Here is a 19,529-nt window from a genome sequence, read left to right as displayed (position 1 = left end):
TCACTTCCTGAGATCTTTTTCCTAACATGAGTGTTTGACACCAATTTCTATCTAAGTACCATTTCCATTGTATACTTCACATTTTGATTCAGGATCTTTTCTTCATATCTATATTCCAACAACATGTCTTTAACCTATTTCTGCTTAGAATAAGAAACCCATTCCAATCCTACTAGTATTTCCCTAAACATTTCTAAAATCTCCTATTTAGTAGGCATAGGTAACCAAATTAATTTCTCTTTCTTTAGTGTAGAGTCAAACAAGCCCTCATGCACTTTGACTGCATCTCCTGTATTTTCTCCCAGGAGTTCCTAGAACACTGCTCCTGGAATAGAACACTTAGTGGATCTAAGCTATTACCTGCAGTAGTCAGTATGTAAGATGCTCAACTTAAAATGCTGCTAGTCAGGCAGACAGAATTTTAAATTTAATTTAATCCTCACTTATTGAAAGTTAACTGACCATATGTATATACTGAAAGCCACACCAAACACAGCATCCCTTACAGATGCATTGTCACCATTCTGGGGATAGTAAAGAGAATGTATAGTCCAATTCAATGTGACTATGTACACTTTTGTCTAAAAGCCCAAGTATTCTAATGTGAGAAAGAAGGAAATATGTTTCTATTACCATCAATAAGGAAGAAAGTGAGTTGTTCAGAGAAAGCACAGGCCATATGCTAAGTCAGCAAAACCAGCTAGTGTGAGAAAGAGAAACCTTCAACTAGAAAATTAAACTTCAAGATAAAGGTAGATATTATTCTAGGAAGCTCTTTGATAGCAAAGACGGTGTTTGCCACATTTTGCCTCAGCCATAGGTCATAGCAAAGTGCTCAGTATACAAAATCATTTCATACAGTTGTTGAAGGAAGTCAAGGAATGAGAAAGAACAGAAAAACAAGATACAAGTTTAACCCTAGAAACTAAGCATAGCAAAGCTCACATCGTGAATGGGGCAAGGAAGGATGACAGTTTGAGATGGAAAATTTCAATGCTGAAGTTTTATTTCATATTATTTCTCAGCTTTTAAAAAAGTAAATCTAGAAGAAAATCTGTCACAATAATTGTCAAACTCTGACTCAAAAAGCTTTTTAATACTTAACTACTGTAAAGCTTAAAACTTGTTAATGCTTAATGTTCATATTTGCAGTATTAAAAATTAAGTAAGAACCAATGAGATGTATCAGATCAAAGTGCTTGTTGCCCAAGCCTGACAGTCGAGGTTAATTCCCAGACCCATGTAAACGTAAAGGAAAGAAGTGACTACGAACTTGCCTTCTGAGCAGTGCTCCCCACCCATTACAAACACTACCAGAACTCTGTTAAACAGCTCTTTTAAACCCAACACTTTACAAGCACTTGTCACCATATGCCATCACATGTGTGAAGCTTCTAAACAAAAACAAACATACAAAAACTACCATCTACTCATGAAAGACTGAGAATTTAAAAGGAGAGCAGCATGCCGGGATCATTCTGAAAACACAAGAACCTCACGATCTCCCCAGAAGAATGAAGGTCATTCTAGAGATGCCAGCTCTGCTTCAGGTTCAGTTGCAAAGGTGACCAGCAGAGAGTGCCTGATCTTATTAGCAAAGCAAAGCAAAAACAAATAGACTAAAACACTCACACAAAAGAAAGAACACGTTTATCAAGCCAAATGAGTCACTCTAAGCACATTGTGAAAAAGCACCTTGCACTTTACTTTTAACACTGTTGTCAGTCTTCTTCAGATGCCAACTTAAACCTCAAGGTTTCCTACTGTGAATTGTGATTACACAAATAGGATAGTGAGTGTAACTAGGAATGAATCTCTTAGACTTCACAAAGACAGTCAAGTACCTAACGAAGTCTGACTCAATCCATTCTAAGTGCCCAATAAATGCCCTGACAGCCATTTTCCAGATTTATGTTCCCCACTACCACCACCACCACCACCAAGTACCTTAAAAAGAACAGAAGTATACACACTGTTATAGAATTATTGCCAGGAATAGTGACTCACATCTGAAACCTCAACACTCATGAGCCCGAAGCAAGACTGTCACAATTTGGAGCCACGGTGACTGACAAAAACTAAAATGTTAGCATCCCTGAATCATGTGACATTTCTCTCTGATTGGGGTTGCAGCAGTAGTCAGTTGAACTACTATTGGGGCTTGATACTTTGCCATATTGAGCAGCCAAAGCTAAATTATCAAGAATTCATTATGAATTTTGAAATAATATAGAAAAATATAGTCAACAGAAGTTAAATTTGCTACTATGTAGCAAACTATATTGTTAATTAGTTCAATTATCTATAAGGTAAAAAGTATTTAATAAGTAGCATAATTTGTTCACTGAAGCAACCAAAGCAGCTTTACTAAAAATAGTCAGATCCCTTCAGATCTCGCAGGGAACTAGGAGGCTCTTTTCTTGCAAATTACCTAAATCTTCAATATTAGCTCAAGAAAAACAAAATCTCTACTAGGGAATTCTGAAAAGATGCAACAGCAATAGAATAAAAGGAACTACTATCTCACTTCTTTTTATATTTTTTAAAAAAATGCTTATTTATGTGTGGGGACATGTGAATGCAAATGCCTGCAGAGTCCAAAAAGGCAATGAGGAACAAGAAAGAGCAGTGGGGAAGGAGTGAAGAAAAAAAAAATCTCGTAATGAAAGCCTTCTGTGTCTTGGTGGTTTGAATAAAAATGGCCCCCATAAGCTCATAGGGAGTAGCACCATTAGGAGGTGTGGCCTTGCTGGGGTGCATGTGGCCTTGTTGGAGGAAGTGTCACTATACGGTGGGCTTTGAGATCTCCGAAGCTCAAGTCAGACCTAGTAGTTCATTTCTCATCCTGCCACCTGCCAATCCTGATGTAGGACTCTCAGCTACTTCTCCATCACCATGTCTGCCTGTATGCTGCCCTGCTTCCGAGCATGCTGATAATGGGCTAAACCTCTCACCTGTAAGCCAATCCCAATGAAATGTTTTCCTTTATAAGATTTGCTATAGTCATGGTGTCTCTTTACAGCAATAAAACCCTAAGTCATGTGTACAAACTCACTGTTAAGGTACCTACTTATCTCTTTACAGATAACAAGTATTTAAAGAAGTAACAGTTATTATATTACCAAACATGAAAGAGCAGCTATGTACTGAATGGTTATCGTATAGCACACATTGGTACATAAGTTAGAGCTTCACCTATGCAAAGTCTAAGTGTCCTAAGCTTGTGCCTCATAGCCAATGAAAGGCGCAGCCAATTCATGCATGGTGACAGACCCGAGTACAGTGAGTCCAGAGCCTCCATACAGTTCCTTACCTGACCGATAACGTTCATCTCGAGACCCTGAGGACCTTCGGCGGTGGTATCGAGAAGCTGAGGAAGGAGTGACAGGCGCCCGTCGCTCTTGAGGCAGAGCTTGGTCCACTCCTAGAATAAGGTAAAACAGCAGGGTGAGCAGGAGGCTGTTCTCAGCAGCTAAGCTAAGGGAACTTAGTTACAATAAATATTCACTCATTTCATTCCTATCACCTATTAGAGCAGCGGGGACTGAGAAGCCTGGGATGATCAACAGAAGGTAAGACATATGCAAGGCTGAGCCTCAGAGTTCTTTCAATTGTGGACAGGGTAGAGGCAAGTGTTTTGTCTTGTCATAATGCCCAACAAAGCATGGAAGAAGCATGAAGCCCAAGACAGGATGATGATGATGATTAAGAATAAACAGAATGACCTGAGAAATTTTAAATTATAAGTATTACTGAAGTCAACTTTAAAATAAACTTTACAGATTATTTGTATGTGAACTTGGACTATCAATTACTGATGTAACACAGCACCAAGGAGCACAACGTAGCTGAGACTTAGTAGTACAGGAAAGAGTCCATCTTTACAGTTTAGGCAGAAAGAACTTGCTCCCACTGAGTACTAATGATAATGTTTCTTTAGAAAAGACCACTAATAGCTAGAAGAAAACAGACATAAAACATGAGCTATGAAAAAAAAAAAAATAGCCAGGCGTGGTGGCACACGCCTTTAATCCCAGCACTTGGGAGGCAGAGGCAGGCAGATTTCTGAGTTCGAGGCCAGCCTGGTTTACAAAGTGAGTTCCAGGACAGCCAGGGCTACACAGAGAAACCCTGTCTCGAAAGAAAAAAAAAAAAAAGTCCCTGTATTTCAGTAACAGACAACCGGCTCTCTTACATGAGCCTGTCTCAGTATCCCTTGTACTATGTCAACCTTATGAAGGCAGGAAGCTCTGCATCAGGCAGGCTGACATCCACACCTTGATGTACAGCCCTGACTCCTCCAGCAGCAGGCTTCTCTCCATCCACCAGTTTCTACCTCATCCAAGACCAGGACTGCGTTGAAATGATGAAACAACAAACTCATCCAAATGTGACTAACGTAGTCTCTGGGATTAACATTTAGACCTTTCTCCTCATTGTCATCCTTTCAATGTACCTATTTGCCAATAATTTCAAAACACCCCAACTGAAAAACAAAATAAAAACAGACCCTTCTCATACTTTTCCTCCCTGGTCAAAAAAGCCCACAACCTAGTTACCACTAGGTTCTTCATCTCACTCTGTTAGTTTTTACTAAAGTGTACGTGGAGACCCTTCCTCTGCTAATGAACGACCTGAGTCATTGGATCTGTGGCGCCGTTTAGGATCCCTTTCATCCTGAACTTGCTTTGGTTTGGCATTATTTTAGGTCACTGGTTCCTTGAATCCTTCCATGTCTTTCTTCTCTTCATCTTTTTTTTAAAATTATTTTTATTAGGTATTTTCTTCATTTACATTTCAAATGCTATCCCAAAAGTCCCCCATACCCTCCCCTCCACACCTCTTTAAAAGATGAAGAGAAGATTTTCAAATTCTCTTCATCTTTTAAAGAGATACTGCAAGTAGCTTCTTCAGAAAAGATAACAGAGAAATAACACATGGAGGCCTTGGGTGTCCCAAAGGTTGTCTTTCTAGTGTAACTGGTGTGGGTCTAGGAATTCTAGGTAAACCTCACTATTTACTTTTTGTGTTTCATTTTTGTTTTTCCCAAAAGTGCATCATTATGATGCTATAATCTTTTTTTTAATAACATTTTTACTGATTCTCCGGGAAATTCACATCATGCACCCCAATCACACTCACTCCTCAGGTCTTCCCTTCCCTTCCTCTCACCTTTGTGACCTCTCCCATCCAAAAAAAAAAAAAAAAAAAAAAAAAAAAAAAAAAAAAGTAAAAATAAGAATAAAACATAGAAATATAAAAACAAGTCCAATTTGTGTTATTTATAAACCCACTGGCACACTGTCAAACTCTCAGTGGCCGTCCTTAAATAGAAATGGGTACTTCCCCTCCCTCATCCCTGCCAAAAGACATCAACTGAGAAGAGCTACACTTCAGACAATGCTATAATCTTTACACTGTCTCTCCTCTGACAAGTTTCATCATTTCCCCTTTATTTTCTCTTAAGGAGCTGCAAGTTAGTTCTCTTCTTGTGGCAGAACACTAACAGACCTCTTTCAGATAGATCGTTTATTTTGATTGATTGTTTGCCCCTAGAAGAGATCTCGAGTGTCCCGTGCCTTGAGGAAATGCCTCTGTGGCTGAGACTATTTTCAGGACACTGTAAGTGCTCTGAGAGAGTACCTTTGGCTGCAGGACTTGCCTGTTATGCCCAAACATGGAGCCGTGTTAGCTTTCATTTCTTGGAGAGTATGCATGTTCATGAGGACTGGGCAGAGGTGGCCATTTCCCACAGGTTCCTTCTTTCAGGTCTTTGCTGAGGGATACCCAGGATGTCGAGACTGTACCCAAGTGTAGTGGTTCTCACTTTGCCTCTCCTTCACATTTTAGCACTTGTCATTGTTTCTCATGTTCTCTTGCTACATACTGACTGGCATTTTGGAACAGACAGGAGCAGCAGAGGTAAACATATTTCCAAGTTGCCAAATTCACCAACTGTAAATCCCAGTGCTGTGAATACGGCTTTCCTATCTAGTTCATGAATATAAGCCTCTTCAGAACCACTTTCACCCTTCACCTCTTCTTGAGATCCAGAAGAGTCAAGACTACTGCCTAGTTGATTGATGAGCCTTCTATGGGAATTATCAGTAAGGTAACTTTGGACACTTGCTTTTATGGATTGGAAATGCAGTTTACTACACATGTTTTCAAAGAGAAGTTGATTCAGCTAGGCAGAAGAGCTCCAATGGGCTGCTGGAAAAAAATGCTTAAAAATAGTATTTGAGTCAATATTTAATTCATTATATTTTATCTTACTTTGTCCCAACAAAGATTCAAACTGGTATATTCAAACAGAAAAAAAAAAATCAACAATTGAGTATTTAACTCTATGGAACTGAACCTGTCACCATGTCAGAATGAAGTTTCAATTTTTCGTTATGTGGTGTCCTCTTCTGTTTTAGTGCACAGTAAAGGTAGAAAATGTCTTATCTAACCATACAACAAGCACTTTTTACTTTCTAGATAATTTCTTAATTACAGCTACAGTAAAATTAGGGACTGCAGTGTGATCCAAAAACTGCTGAAATTCTAGAAGACAGTGGGACTGTTAGTGTTTTCAAATACAGAGGGAAAGGCCAGGTCTTGGAAAACTTAAGGAACTTGACCAAGGTCACAGGTACCAGGGCATATGGACCTGGAATATCAAGGTGGTTCTTTTTTCAATGATGAAATTAAAACTTATAAAGCCTGTAGAGTAGTGAGCAAGATATTCAAAAGGAAAGGGATCATACACACAAGAAAGAAAAACTGAGAGTAGGAACTGTTCAAAAGCCTTTTTTTTTCTTTTTAAAAAATTGGATATTTTCTTTATTTACATTTCAAATGTTATCCCCTTTCCCGCACCCCCCCCCAACTCCCTATCCCATCCTCCCGCCCCCTGAGGGTGTTCCTCCACCCACCCACCCTCTTCCACCTCCCTGCCCTCAGTTCCCCTACACTGGGGCATCTATCGAGCCTTCATAGGACCAAGGACCTCTCCTCCCATTGATGCATGACAAGGCCATCCTCTGCAACATATGCAGCTGGAGACGTGCACTCCTTTGTTGATGGTTTAATCCCTGGGAGCTCTTGGGGAACTGGTTGGTTGATATTGTTGTTCTTCCTATGGGGTTGCAAACCCCTTCAACTCCTTTGATCCTTTCTCTAACTCCTCTATTGGGGACCCCACGTTCAGTCCAATGGTTGGCTGTGAGCATCCACCTCTGTATTTGTAAGACTCTGGCAGGACCTCTCAGGAGACAGCCATATCGTGCTCCTTTCAGCATGCACTTCTTGGCATCCACAATAGTGTTTGGGTTTGGTAACTGTATATGGGACGAATCCCCAGTGGGACAGATTGAAGGAAAAATGGCCTGTCCTTCAATCTCTGCTCTACACTTTATCTCCATATTTGCTGTTGTGTGTATTTTGTTCTCCTTCTAAGAAGGACTGAAGCACCTACACTTTGGTCTTCCTTCTTCTTGAGCTTCATGTAGTCTGTGAATTGTGTCTTGGTTATTTGGAGCTTTTGGGCTAATATCTACTTTTCATGAATGCATACAATGTGTGTTCTTTTGCAATTGGGTTACCTCACTCAGGATGATATTTTCTAGTTCTATCCATTTGCCTAAGAATTTTATGAATTCATCGTTTTTAATAGCTGAGTAGTACGTACTCCATTGTGTAAATGTACCACAGTTTCTGTATCCATTCCTCTCTTGAGGGACATCTGGGTTCTTTCCAGCTCCTGGCTATTATAAATAAGGCTGCTATGAACATAGTGGAGCATGTGTCCTTATTACATGTTGGAGCATCTTCTGGATATATGCCCAGGAATGGTATAGCTGGGTCCTCAGGTAGCACTATGTCCAATTTTCTGAGGAACCGCCAGACTGATTTCCAGAGTGGTTGTACAAGCCTGCAATCCCACCAACAATGGAGGAGTGTTCCTCTTTCTCCACATCCTCACCAGAATCTGCTGTCACCTGAGTTTTGGATTTTAGCCATTCTGACTGGAGTGAGGTGGAATCTCAGGGTTGTTTTGATTTGCATTTCCCTGATGATTAAGGATGTTGATCATTTTTTCAGGTGCTTCTCAGCCATTCGATATTCCTCAGTTGAAAATTCTTTGTTTAGCTCTGTACTCCATTTTTAATAGGGTTATTTGATTTTCTGGAGTCTAACTTCTTGCACTTAGAACATGAAGGTGAGAAATCTAGATTGCAAGTGTTGGAAGAGTGGTTTGTTAAGCGTCAAGGCCAAGTGGGATGAAAGGTTGCTAAGCTGTTACCTGTGCTTATCTGCCTCATCTGTGTGGTTCTGTCTCTTAATGCTCACGGGCCCTTGAGATGACCTGGCACATGGCTTGGATGCAGTGCCTAATAAATACTGTGGGAGAAGGGATTTAGTGTTGAGGCTTATTGTTTTGTGAATGAGAATCAATGGTTTCATGCTCCTGACTGTTGGGTGTTGGGGACTATTACCCTTTATGTCTTATGATGTCTTCTTTCCCAGTGTCCATTTTAGCCTCCTAATTCTCAATATACTTCCTGTTACAAGTATACTGGTCTCTGTGTGACTTTTTGAAAACAGGTCGTCAATCATGGCTCCCTAAACTAAACGTTTAGTGAGTTTGAGTTCTCCCAAGGGGTAAACACTGAACTGCTTTGCTAATTATTGTAATTTTATTGTTGAAGATACATCTGCTTCAGCAGCAATGTTTGGTCAGTTGCCTTGTACTAGAGAAAGAGAATAAGCATGCAAGTGACCTCATGGTGTCAGGTTCAGTTCTATAGAGTTAAATACTCAATTGTTTTTGTTTTTTGTTTTTTGGTTTTTTTTCTGTCTGAATATACCAGTTTGAATCTTGGTTGGGACAAAGTAAGATAAAATATAATGAATTAAATATTGACTCAAATACTATTTTTAAGCATTTTTTTCTAGCAGCCCATTGGAGCTCTTCTGCCTAGCTGTATCAACTTCTCTTTGAAAACATGTGTAGTAAACTGCATTTCCAATCCATCAAAGCAAGTGTTCAAAGTTACCCTACCATACAAACCTAATTCTTATGCTGATTTCACTGTTATTTCCCTCTCATCTTTTACGAACACAGCTACTGCACAATATCACACATTTGTTTTGTAATCATCTTCCTATTATTGTATGTTGACAGGAGAACTGGTAAATTATGGATGATCCAAAGCCTGTGACAATCTGACATTTGCATTATATTGCTACCCTGCTATACTTGTTTGTTTTGTTCTTAGTGCTTAGAATTTAACCAGTACCTCGGCCTGCTAGGCAAGCAACCTAATCCTCAACAATGTCCTCTGATTTCGTTCTACAATACTGGATGAGATACAAGTCTACTGTCAGGCCTAGAACTTCAAGTTGTTGCATACTCTCTTATGATTCAGACTTTTCACAAAAAAGGCCATGATCCAGTCATAACTGGCACCTTCTTTACCATTAGGTGGCTAAATTCAACTCAATTTGAACCCTAGGATGCTGGCTGGACATGGGTTTAGTGATGCTCCCTTTTACTACTGGCTTTCTAACAAGAAACATAATTCATCAAAATCTTGCTGCAATAGTGTGTGCGATTGGTGGCTGATTATGGGATGGATCCCCGGGTGTGGCAGCCTCTGGATGGTCCATCCTTTCATCTCAGCTCCAAACTTTGTCTCTGTAACTCCTTCCATGGGTGTTTTCTTCCCAGTTCTAAGAAGGGGTGAAGTGTCCACACTTTGGTCTTTCTTCTTGAGTTTCATGTGTGTTGCAAATTTTATTTTGGGTATTCTAAGTTTCTGAGCTAATATCCACTCTCAGTGAGTACATATCATGTGAGTTCTCTGATATAGCTGTCTCTTGTGAGGCTATGCCAGTGCCTGGCAAACACAGAAGTGGATGCTCACAGTCAGCTATTGGATGGAACACAGGGCCCCCAATGGAGGAGCTAAGAAAGTACCCAAGGAGCTAAAGGCGTCTGCAACCCTATAGGTGGAACAACAATATGAACTAACCAGTACCCCCAGAGCTCATATCTCTAGTTGCATATGTATCAGAAGATGGCCTAGTCGGCCATCATTGGGAAGAGAGGCCCCTTGGTCTTGCGAACTTTATATGCCCCAGTACAGGGGAACGCCAGGGCCAAGAAGTGGGAGTGGGTGGGTAGGGGAGCAGGGGGTGGAGGGTATAGGGGACTTTCCGGATAGCATTTGAAATGTAAATGAAGAAAATACCTAATAAAAAATTGGAAAAAGAAAAAAAAAGAAACATAATTCATTAAAAGTCATTAACAATAACAGGAAACTCAGCCAGTCATGAGATAGAATACATATCATAGACAACACAGCAGTAACCTGTACATGACTCACCAACAACAAAGCTCACTTAGAACACAGCGACTTTCCCTTTACTGATGAAATGTCCTTTCCTCTCACCCTTACCCTGGAAAGGATGCCAGCTAAGGCTCAGACAAGAAACCCCAGCTTTGAGTTCCTCTCTCCCACTTTTCAGAGAGGTAACCTTGCATCTCACCTTCACCATCCATTGACTCATGGCACAACATGTCTCCTCAACAAAGGGAGACCTCTGTGCCCTTCAGTGTTGAAGGAAGTCACATGTGCCACGGAACAGCATCACTGTCCAGAGACCAGTTCAATTTATGAGGTTAACTTCTCGGGGCGGGATGAAGCAGACCCAAACTGTTCCCCTGCCGCCGAGGAAGCTCAGCAGGCTTTCACTCAGACACTGAACCTAACGGTGACAGGCTCAGGCAAGGGGTCAGCCAGCTTTATTTTCTAGAGAAAAAAACACAAGTCTCAACTGAGTTGCCTTTATATCCTCAAATCAAAAGCCGAGGTTTTCATTTTCCATGTACCTAAGGAACAACCAACTCTACTAATCACAGGCAACTTTTCCCATAGCAATCTAGCAAAGCATCTTTAGCTAGATTGCAGATAAAGCCATCTCCATATTGGCCACAAAAAAACAAGGTGAGTCACTTCAGAGCAGCCAACTTCAGTGACAACATCAGATACTGGGGTTTGCAGACTAAATTGTATAAAGTAAATAGAAATCAACTGACTAGAATGTGCTAGAGTCCAAAATCATGTAATCCTTCGCCAGTTCTCTCACTGATTAGCACTAATGTGGCCAAGTGGTGTTTAGATTCATCCAAATCAGAAATAAAATCAGAACTCTCACCACTGACAGTAAGAGAAGCCTGGTGCAGAAGGTTCATACAAAAACACTGTGAACACCTAGATACTGAATGTTTCGGCACTAAATATTGGCTATAGCAGTTACTGGGAGTGCTCTCTTGAAGCTCTAGTGGCAAGGCAACAGTGGACAAGCCTGGCTGATCTCCACTTAGGTATGATGGGAGTTCAGTGGGCACAGGAGTGGGATGAGAGAACACAGGTCCAAGAGAAACCACCCACTACCTTGTAAAGGGACTAAATGGCAAATTCACACTGTCAACAAGTCTCACATGGGAAGATTATTAAAGGGAGAGAGTAAGAGGACACAGAGGCTCCCTCTGGGAGGAGGAAAGGAAGAAGGGAAGGGTATCAGAGCATAATACATGCACAGGACAGGCAACAGAGGCAGCAGTGGGAATGTGTCCTCTCTGGGCAGCTAGTGATGATGTGTACTGTTGTCCTTTTGGGCTGACTGTGAATGTAGCTGATCTTCCCACTATCAAAGGTCCCTTGGGGCTGGTTGTGGAGATGCCTGAATACTAACACCTTGTTCTACCTCTTCTTGATAAGTTCGAATTCTGGAACCGGGTGTGTACTTGCCTGCAAGTGGGTTGTGCTCACTGTGTGCAGGTGATGAGAGGTCCTCAGTTAATTCATATCTTACTATTGTGAGGTAAGAACAGAATACCAAACTGCAACTGCCTGGAAATATTTCACAAATAGATCATAATAAGACTGGGACTGAGGGTCATCCCAATTAGAAGGACCAGGTGAGAAATCCTTCAACAAGTGGCATTTGAACTGAACATTAAGCAAAGATTAGTACAAGCTAAATGAACATTCCCAGGATTCCTAAAGTGGAAAACAGCATGGCCATCTGGGGAAGCCAAGCCAGGTCAGGGCAGTAGGAAGTACAATAGCTGGACAGGACTGTTCTACCCACTCTCCATATGGGCTCATCTATGGTCTGCAGTAGTAACAAGAAGAGCTCATAAATTCTCATTAAGAACAGAGGCTATGCTCATGTGAGCCCTAAAGAACTGCAGGAAATACAAGAAACGTGCCAACTGTCTTTTGTTAGTCTAATTCACGTATGTCTCAAACCAACTCAACCATAGCCTTGTAGCTGGGCATAAATTTATTTGACTGCTAATGATAAATATGGCCAAATGAGCTCGGAATACTGAATTTGCAGAAGTAGCTCCATGCCAAGAAACATTTCATGACTGCCATGTAATAAGTAACATCCAGCCAATATACATATTGTAAGAAAGGATGTGGGGTATAAGGGAAATTTTATTATTTACAGTCACATTGAAATTCTGTTACTTTTTGTTATCAAGTAAGTCTTCTAAAAGTAGCAAAGACTTTCTGTACACACTACACTGTGTTATAGAGACTCTTCTAAGAACAGTGTTAAGTAACTGGCTTTATTTTTCATTTTTGTCAATTTGATCTGGTTTAGAAGGTAACAAAGGATCATTTTGAAACAGGAATTTTCTTACTAAAAACTAGAAGTGTCAAACAACTTCCCTTAAGTAGCACTTTCTCTTCTAAAATGTCTTCCAACCTATTATTTCTTCTCTCTAATCTCATCTGTCTTTCTAGCTTCTAGCACACTGTTCCCTATCTGAACTGAGGTGGGCACTCAACATTGTGCTCAACCAAGAGAAGTCATCTTCCCCAGACCATGTTGATCCCTGGAGCAGTGAAAATCCTGTAGAAGATACTGTATCCTGAGTATTCCCATCAGAAAGAAGCCACACCCTGACAACTGTACCTCCAGGATCCTAACCTCACCCTATGGCAGTCTAACTCATAACCATATGCCCCATACATACCAGAAATATTTCTGGAATACTTCCTACAGAAATCTTAACATTTTATCTGGCAAATAAAAAGGTTTGTTCAACTATAAGCTCCCTACAGTAAACACTAGCACAAAGATAGAAGAGGAAAGACTTCCCAGGTGGGCTGGTCAAAGAAGAGTTCCCTGGGCTAGAGAGATGGCTCAGAGGTTAAAAGTGCTGGTTGCTCTTCCAGAGGTCAAGAGTTCAATTTCCAGCAATCACATAGTGGCTCATAACTATCTATTATGAGATCTGGTGCTCTCTTCTGGCATGAAGACATACATGTAGATAGAACACTGTATATAAAAAATAAGTCTTTTTTTAAAAAACAGAATGGAAAGGTCATCTTCATGCGTATTTTAGAAACACCTGCTTTCTTCACTACCTTCCCAGGCCCTGCTGATGAATGAGAGTTCATGTAGCAGCAACTTTTCAGAAGGAAGTCATCTATAAGTGCGTTTGCTAGGAAATGTGCTAGTTTGAATGAGACTAGCTCCCATACTCGCACATATTTGAACGTATGGTCAGCAGAGGCATAAGCTAGGACATGCACTGTTCTAGGAAGGATTGGGAGGTGTGACCTTGCTGGAGGAGGAGGTCACAAAGAGTGGCGCTCTAAGGTTTCTAAATCTCATGCCAGGCTCCTCCTGCTCGACTTCTACCCACTTCTCTGCCTGCACCAGGATGCAAAGCTTTCAGCTAGTGCTCCAGGACCATGCCTGTCTGCTCCCTATCATGATGATCACAGACTAATTCTCTAAATCTGTAAGCAAGCCCCTAATTACTTTCTTTTAAAAGAGTTGCTTTGGCTTGGGTTTCTTCACAGCAATAGAATAGTAACACAGGAACAAATCCTCCATTCTAAAATATGACATGCTTATGCACATCACAGGACTGGATGGTGCTCATGTTTGTGGAAAGGCAGGAGGATAAAGCAGACAACACAATTTAAAACACATTTCTGCAGTCAGTTTTTATCACATTTCCATAGATATTCTCAAACACAATCTACAACTATCATTCAACTCTGTCACACACTCTTTAATTCTCTGCCCATTTCAACAAGATATGGTAATTGTCAACAAGGTCACTGGGCAGACAAACGAGGGCAAAGCTGGGAGACAGTTGAGATGTCCACTTCTAAATATTGAAGCTCCTTTCAATATTTTTATGTAAATTGTTTGTTGTGCTAGGGATCAAACCAGGACATCTCACACACTTGACAAGTGCTCTAGCACTGAGCTATACGCCACAACATGTTATTTTAAAACAATGCATTCTATCAGAGGTAAAACCCAGAACATGCTCCTATAAATCCAGTTTACAAATACATAGCTCCCATTTTAAATGTACTTACGCTACTAAAAAGTACATTAAGTTATCATCTCCTTGAATTTCCTAAGTATTAAATCACGGTTCTAAATAAGTCTGACCTTTCAGAGGGACCCTGACCTTGAAACCACCTACTTGAAGATCACTTTGGTCTTTCTGTTGAAGAAACCTAACATCTTGGTCCTTGGTGACAGAAGTAGGAAACTATGTAAGTCTCAACGTCTTTCCCTTTATCACATCTCAGGGATCAAGATATAACTACTCATTCTTTGCCTAGGAAATCTGGCTTGAAGACAACAGTGCTACGTTAAGGGGGGAGGGGGAATCTTATCATTGGACATGCATCCTTTCTTAAGGTCTTCACACTGGAAGAGTCAGATGACCATGAATTACATACAGAACACTGTAAGTTAACAGGAAATGTTGAAAGGAACCTAATTCTGGGACAGTCACCATTCATACACGAAAATTCTGAGCTTAAGGACCAAGGCAGGTATTCTCTTTCAGGACCTAACCTCTATCTCCTTCACTGTGAGCCCTATACTTGGGGGGAAAAAGACTTCCAAAAGCGTCCTTTGCCCAAGGGCTGGTCTCTCTCAGGGATGCAGGGCTCACCGAAACGAAAGTAAAACAGAGGCCGGTTCCCCGCTGCACTGGCCGCCCGCTCCCGGGCCGCAGCTTCTCGGATGTCGCACACCCCGATGTGGGCAGAGCGGAAGGGTCTCCTCGGCACGCCTTCACCGGGCTGCAGTCTACACCGAACCACGGCAGCTCCATTCGCTGCTGTAACAAGTTGAAAAAAAACTAATTAATTCAGACTTTAGTTTTTTTTAAATTTGTTACAGCGCTGAGCAGAGCTGCCGACCCCATGCAGAAACAGCACACAGACCACCAAGGGCTTCAATCGGTGCAGACACCCTCTGTCCCAGCCAGTGCCTGACCAGTGAAGGCGTCAGAAATATTACAGGTAAGCCAGTAACTGCCCTAGCTTCACTTGGGTTTGGTATGGCAAACAAATCAACATCCAACAACATCAGCAAAGACCCCGATTGGCCAAGCAGTCAGTCTTCCTCAAAAACAGGGCAGACACCCATAAACATCAGCAAGTGACTGGACCTTTATGATAATCACAGCAAGGGGAGGCAATGGCAAAGAAATACCTTCCCCCAACACTTTCCCTTAAGCCTTTTACCAATCTATTTACTTTTTCTTCTTCCAAATAAAACCATGCTCCTTCCCTCCACAAGCCAGACCACAGGACTTCAATCCCTAACACACACAGGACCACTTTTACATGAACTTCCTTAAAAATCACATAAAAAGACACAAGCAAAAACCAAAATCGCAGAACTACAAACACAGCACACTGTTGATCTCAAGTTCAGCAGCCACAGAGTTTTGTCTGTCTTAATGCCATCTCAGTTCTATAATACTGGGGTATCATAGCCTGGAGAACAGAAATGGGCTATATATACAGTCACTTTAAGCTTTGTAGGTTTTCCTTCACCCACAGAAATCGCAGTTTCCGTTTTTGCCTTTAGTATGTGTGTTACTGGCCTTTTACCTTCAGGATGGATATTGCTCACATTCACTTTGAGCAATTTCTAAAGCCTAGCAAAAAAACCCTCAACATTACCCTCTACATGAAGTGAGCTAACACAGGAATCTACACTGGAATGCCAATGTATCGCCATTTTCTTAAAATCTGTACAATACAGCTTAAGTGCAGGAATTCTCCAAAGTCACAAATGTGACAACAGTGGCAGGAAGCGGACTTTGTACTCCACAAATGCCAGTAGTGCATATTTTACTGGCACAGCTAAAAACACCAAACCTTTATAATCATACTGTCCCTCTCCGAGTCAGGATATCACAACATTTTCTAGTTATCTCGAACTTTGTATTAATTTAAATCATAATAGCAATAATTAACTCACCAAATAAAAAATCATGTTTAAACCACAAATGCTCCTATTTTTATGATTATAGTGTTTCAAAGAAATCACTATATCTCTACCTACAGATGAAATATCTATTCAATTATATTAGGTATGATTATAGAAAAGTCAGGTCAGGCAGTGGTAGCACACGCCTTTAATCCCAGCACTTAGGAGGCAGGGGCAGGCAGATTTCTGAGTTCGAGGCCAGCCTGGTCTACAGAGTGAGTTCCAGGACAGCGAGGACTACACAGAGAAACCCTGTCTCGAAAAACAAAAAATAAAAAACAAAAAAACAGAAAAACAAAACAAAACAAAAAAGGTCATATATGCCTTCAATTTTCACAAAATCTATGAGTAATTATACAAAGAAGTTGGTTATGTGGAGTGCAGGTGTGAAATGTGCCCTATTCAGGCAGATTCCAGAATGAGAGAAAAATGTCTTCCAAATGTGGCCATTATCTCTTAAACTAGACAAGTAATGCTATTCAAGGTTTACTTACTTGGAGGCTGGGGAAGGTAGGCTCCAATTAATTTTGACCTCTTCTTTTCATATCCCTTTTGTGTAATGTCACCTGAAAGAGAACAGAAAAAAAGAAAGCATTCAGAATAGCTTCAATGGATAAAGTTGCCCATTTAATGGAGTATGACAAAATATACTAATACTTTTAACTATCTTTTATTTGCTTTCTAATTAGAGATTTATAACAGAAGCACTGTATATCATTTACTGTCAATTTTCCTTTACCCTCAAAAAATTATAGTACTCATGGTGTGTGTGTGTGTGTGTGTGTGTGTGTGTGTGTGTTCACACACACATATATGTTCATCTCTGGCCTTCTGACTGCATTTCTATCCTGAGGGTCCAAAATTAGATCAGTGCAAATTTCTTCACATTTGCAGGCGTAGAAAGCCAGCTCAATCTTCAGGAGCTCTCATTAACTTAATCAACAATGGATTGCACAACTGTCTGGGCTGGAAAGCTAGGAACACCATTACAGACAGACATTGCCTTTCATTAATGAGATCTTTTCCTTCCTAATCAGGCATGTAAGTCATAAGGACTTAAACTGCTAGGGTATATCTGAAAGGAAAAAAAATGACCAAGACCAAAAGAAGCATTAGATAAAACCAAGCAAAAGAACAGGGACCCACAGAGACTTAAAAGATGTTCATTGTTTAAATATAAATTCAAATGTTAAAGCCTAAGATTCATACACAAAGCCAAAGTCAGACCTTTCCCTAAGGGTTAGGTCAGTAAGGATATAGGCAAAACAACATTTATTAACATGTAATAGCATTTCCCAAATGTAAGATTCAAAACACAATGGTTGTTTTGCCCTTTGTTTTTAAAAGAAAAAATACACACATGCGAACATTCATATGCATGCATACACACACACACACACACACACACACACACACGTGCATATACATCACAGACTTAGTCTTTGAATTGGGGGGAGTATAAAATTGATTTGCCCTTTAATTTTTTTATTTAAAAAAAGGGGGGTATCTTGTATTCTCACCCACATCTTCAAAAAGAAAAGATTTGAGCTTCCATGAAAACAAACCAACCAAAGAATAATTAGTATTGTGTGTGGAAAAGTTGGTAAATTAGCTTTTTCTAATGATATGTGCTTGACTATGTCCACGTGACCCTACAGGTTTGAGGGTTGATTCTACTACTCATAGCTTGTTTGACACACCTTTGTTTAGCTTAAAAAAACAATGTATGACTAGTATTAAAACATGAGCCATAAAACAATAGAGAAATATGGAATACACATTTCCTTATCAATTGGTAAGTGGTTTTAGGCTAAATGTATTTGATGTCATCATTATGAAAAAAGGGATTTGTATAAATGTAACACAAAGACTAAGCTAGCATATCTGACTACACTTTGCAACCTCAACCATCAGCTGTATATCACTGGGCTGTTGTATTAAATCTTTAAAATTCCCCCAAATCACACCCTTTTTTCCACTATGACCACTATAGATATGTTGGCATAGTAGGGAATAGTCTTGTAATTGATCAGGAAAACAGGGGAATGAACTAATGGATTATAGGCTGGTTGTGAAATTAAGTTTTGCCCCATTTCTACAGTTGCTTATACCTATAACATTACAAGATGTAAAGAAATGTTTGGCTTTGAAAAAATAAAAAGGGTTGTAAACAAAACAAAATTGCTAGTGTGACTGCAGAGCCAGAGACGAGGACCAGGAATCAGACGAGCACGCCTTAACATTTCTGAAAGGAAAAAGGGATGGGTTGGGCACTGGCATCCACTGTGGCTAACTAACTGAGGCACCTCATTCCTACTCACAGAAAAGGTAGAGCCTTCGGCTCCTAGAGAGTAGAGCAGAAACAACTTCCCACTCCATATGCATATATACTTTTAAAAAAATACCCAAAATGACTTATAAAGAGCACTGCAGAAACAATTTCTTTAAAGCTTATCTTCATATGGGACATAGTAACCTTGACTAATTTAACAGTAATCATTCTTTAAGCATAACATTACAACTGAAGAAGCTAGTTTTCATGTTCATCAGAATGCTACATAATTCATCTTGCCTCTGGCTGAGACAAAGCCCATTCCACAGCCTGGATTAAATTAAAGGGGAAAGGCAGGCCCATAAGAACATGAGAAGGAGTAAGAAGAACAAGTAAGGCTCCGTGTGGAAAGGCCCAGTGAAGAGGACTGCGTCTGGTTTCAGGCAACGTGTCATACTGCGCTGTCCAGCTGCAGCCCCTGCCCAGGGGAGGAGCTGCTTTGACAATCCTACTATCAAATGCTAAGTCCTGGTAAACCCAGAGTCATTCCACATGCTATTACACCCAGAATTCAGCCCAAATCTCATTAATTTCTCAACTGATCAGTTAACAACTAGAAGAGATTCTCCCTTAATTTCACTTTAGGCCAACTTCAAAGGAAATGAACTTTGAATGCTGTCTTACTTCAGAATTGGTGTTATATTGGTGTTATAAGTCCCTGCTTTAAGGCTAATGATATCTAAGGACATTTTTCTCCCAGCCTTGAATTGTCTCCTAGACTCAAACATACTCAAACACACTCACACACGCGCGCACGCACGCGCACACACACACACACACACACACACACACACACACACACCAACTGAGCATCTCCATACAGGATACTAAAGAATTCAAGGTGACCACTACTTCCAAAACCTGG

At 40.5% G+C, this 19,529-nt stretch overlaps 1 protein-coding gene across 4 annotated transcripts in view; it reads right to left on the bottom strand.

Moving 5' to 3' along the window:
- Dip2c (disco interacting protein 2 homolog C) overlaps positions 1-19,529 on the bottom strand; it is a 392,422-nt gene that overhangs the window by 158,926 nt on the left and 213,967 nt on the right. For 2 of the 4 annotated variants that reach the window (XM_006516473.2, XM_006516474.3), the window contains exons 2-4: positions 16,827-16,898; positions 15,002-15,169; positions 3,314-3,424 (exon numbers count right to left, since the gene is read on the bottom strand). In XM_006516473.2, the coding sequence (XP_006516536.1) occupies positions 3,314-3,424; positions 15,002-15,169; positions 16,827-16,898 (351 nt within the window). The remainder of the gene's footprint in view (positions 1-3,313; positions 3,425-15,001; positions 15,170-16,826; positions 16,899-19,529) is intronic. The other 2 variants (XM_006516475.4, NM_001081426.2) reach the window with 1 other exon arrangement.

This window comes from Mus musculus, chromosome 13 (genome assembly GCF_000001635.26).
Source record: "Mus musculus strain C57BL/6J chromosome 13, GRCm38.p6 C57BL/6J".
Classification (NCBI taxonomy): Eukaryota; Metazoa; Chordata; class Mammalia; order Rodentia; family Muridae; genus Mus; species Mus musculus.
The sequence above is the reverse complement of the archived record's forward strand: the minus strand, read 5'-3'. Positions and strand labels throughout refer to the sequence as shown.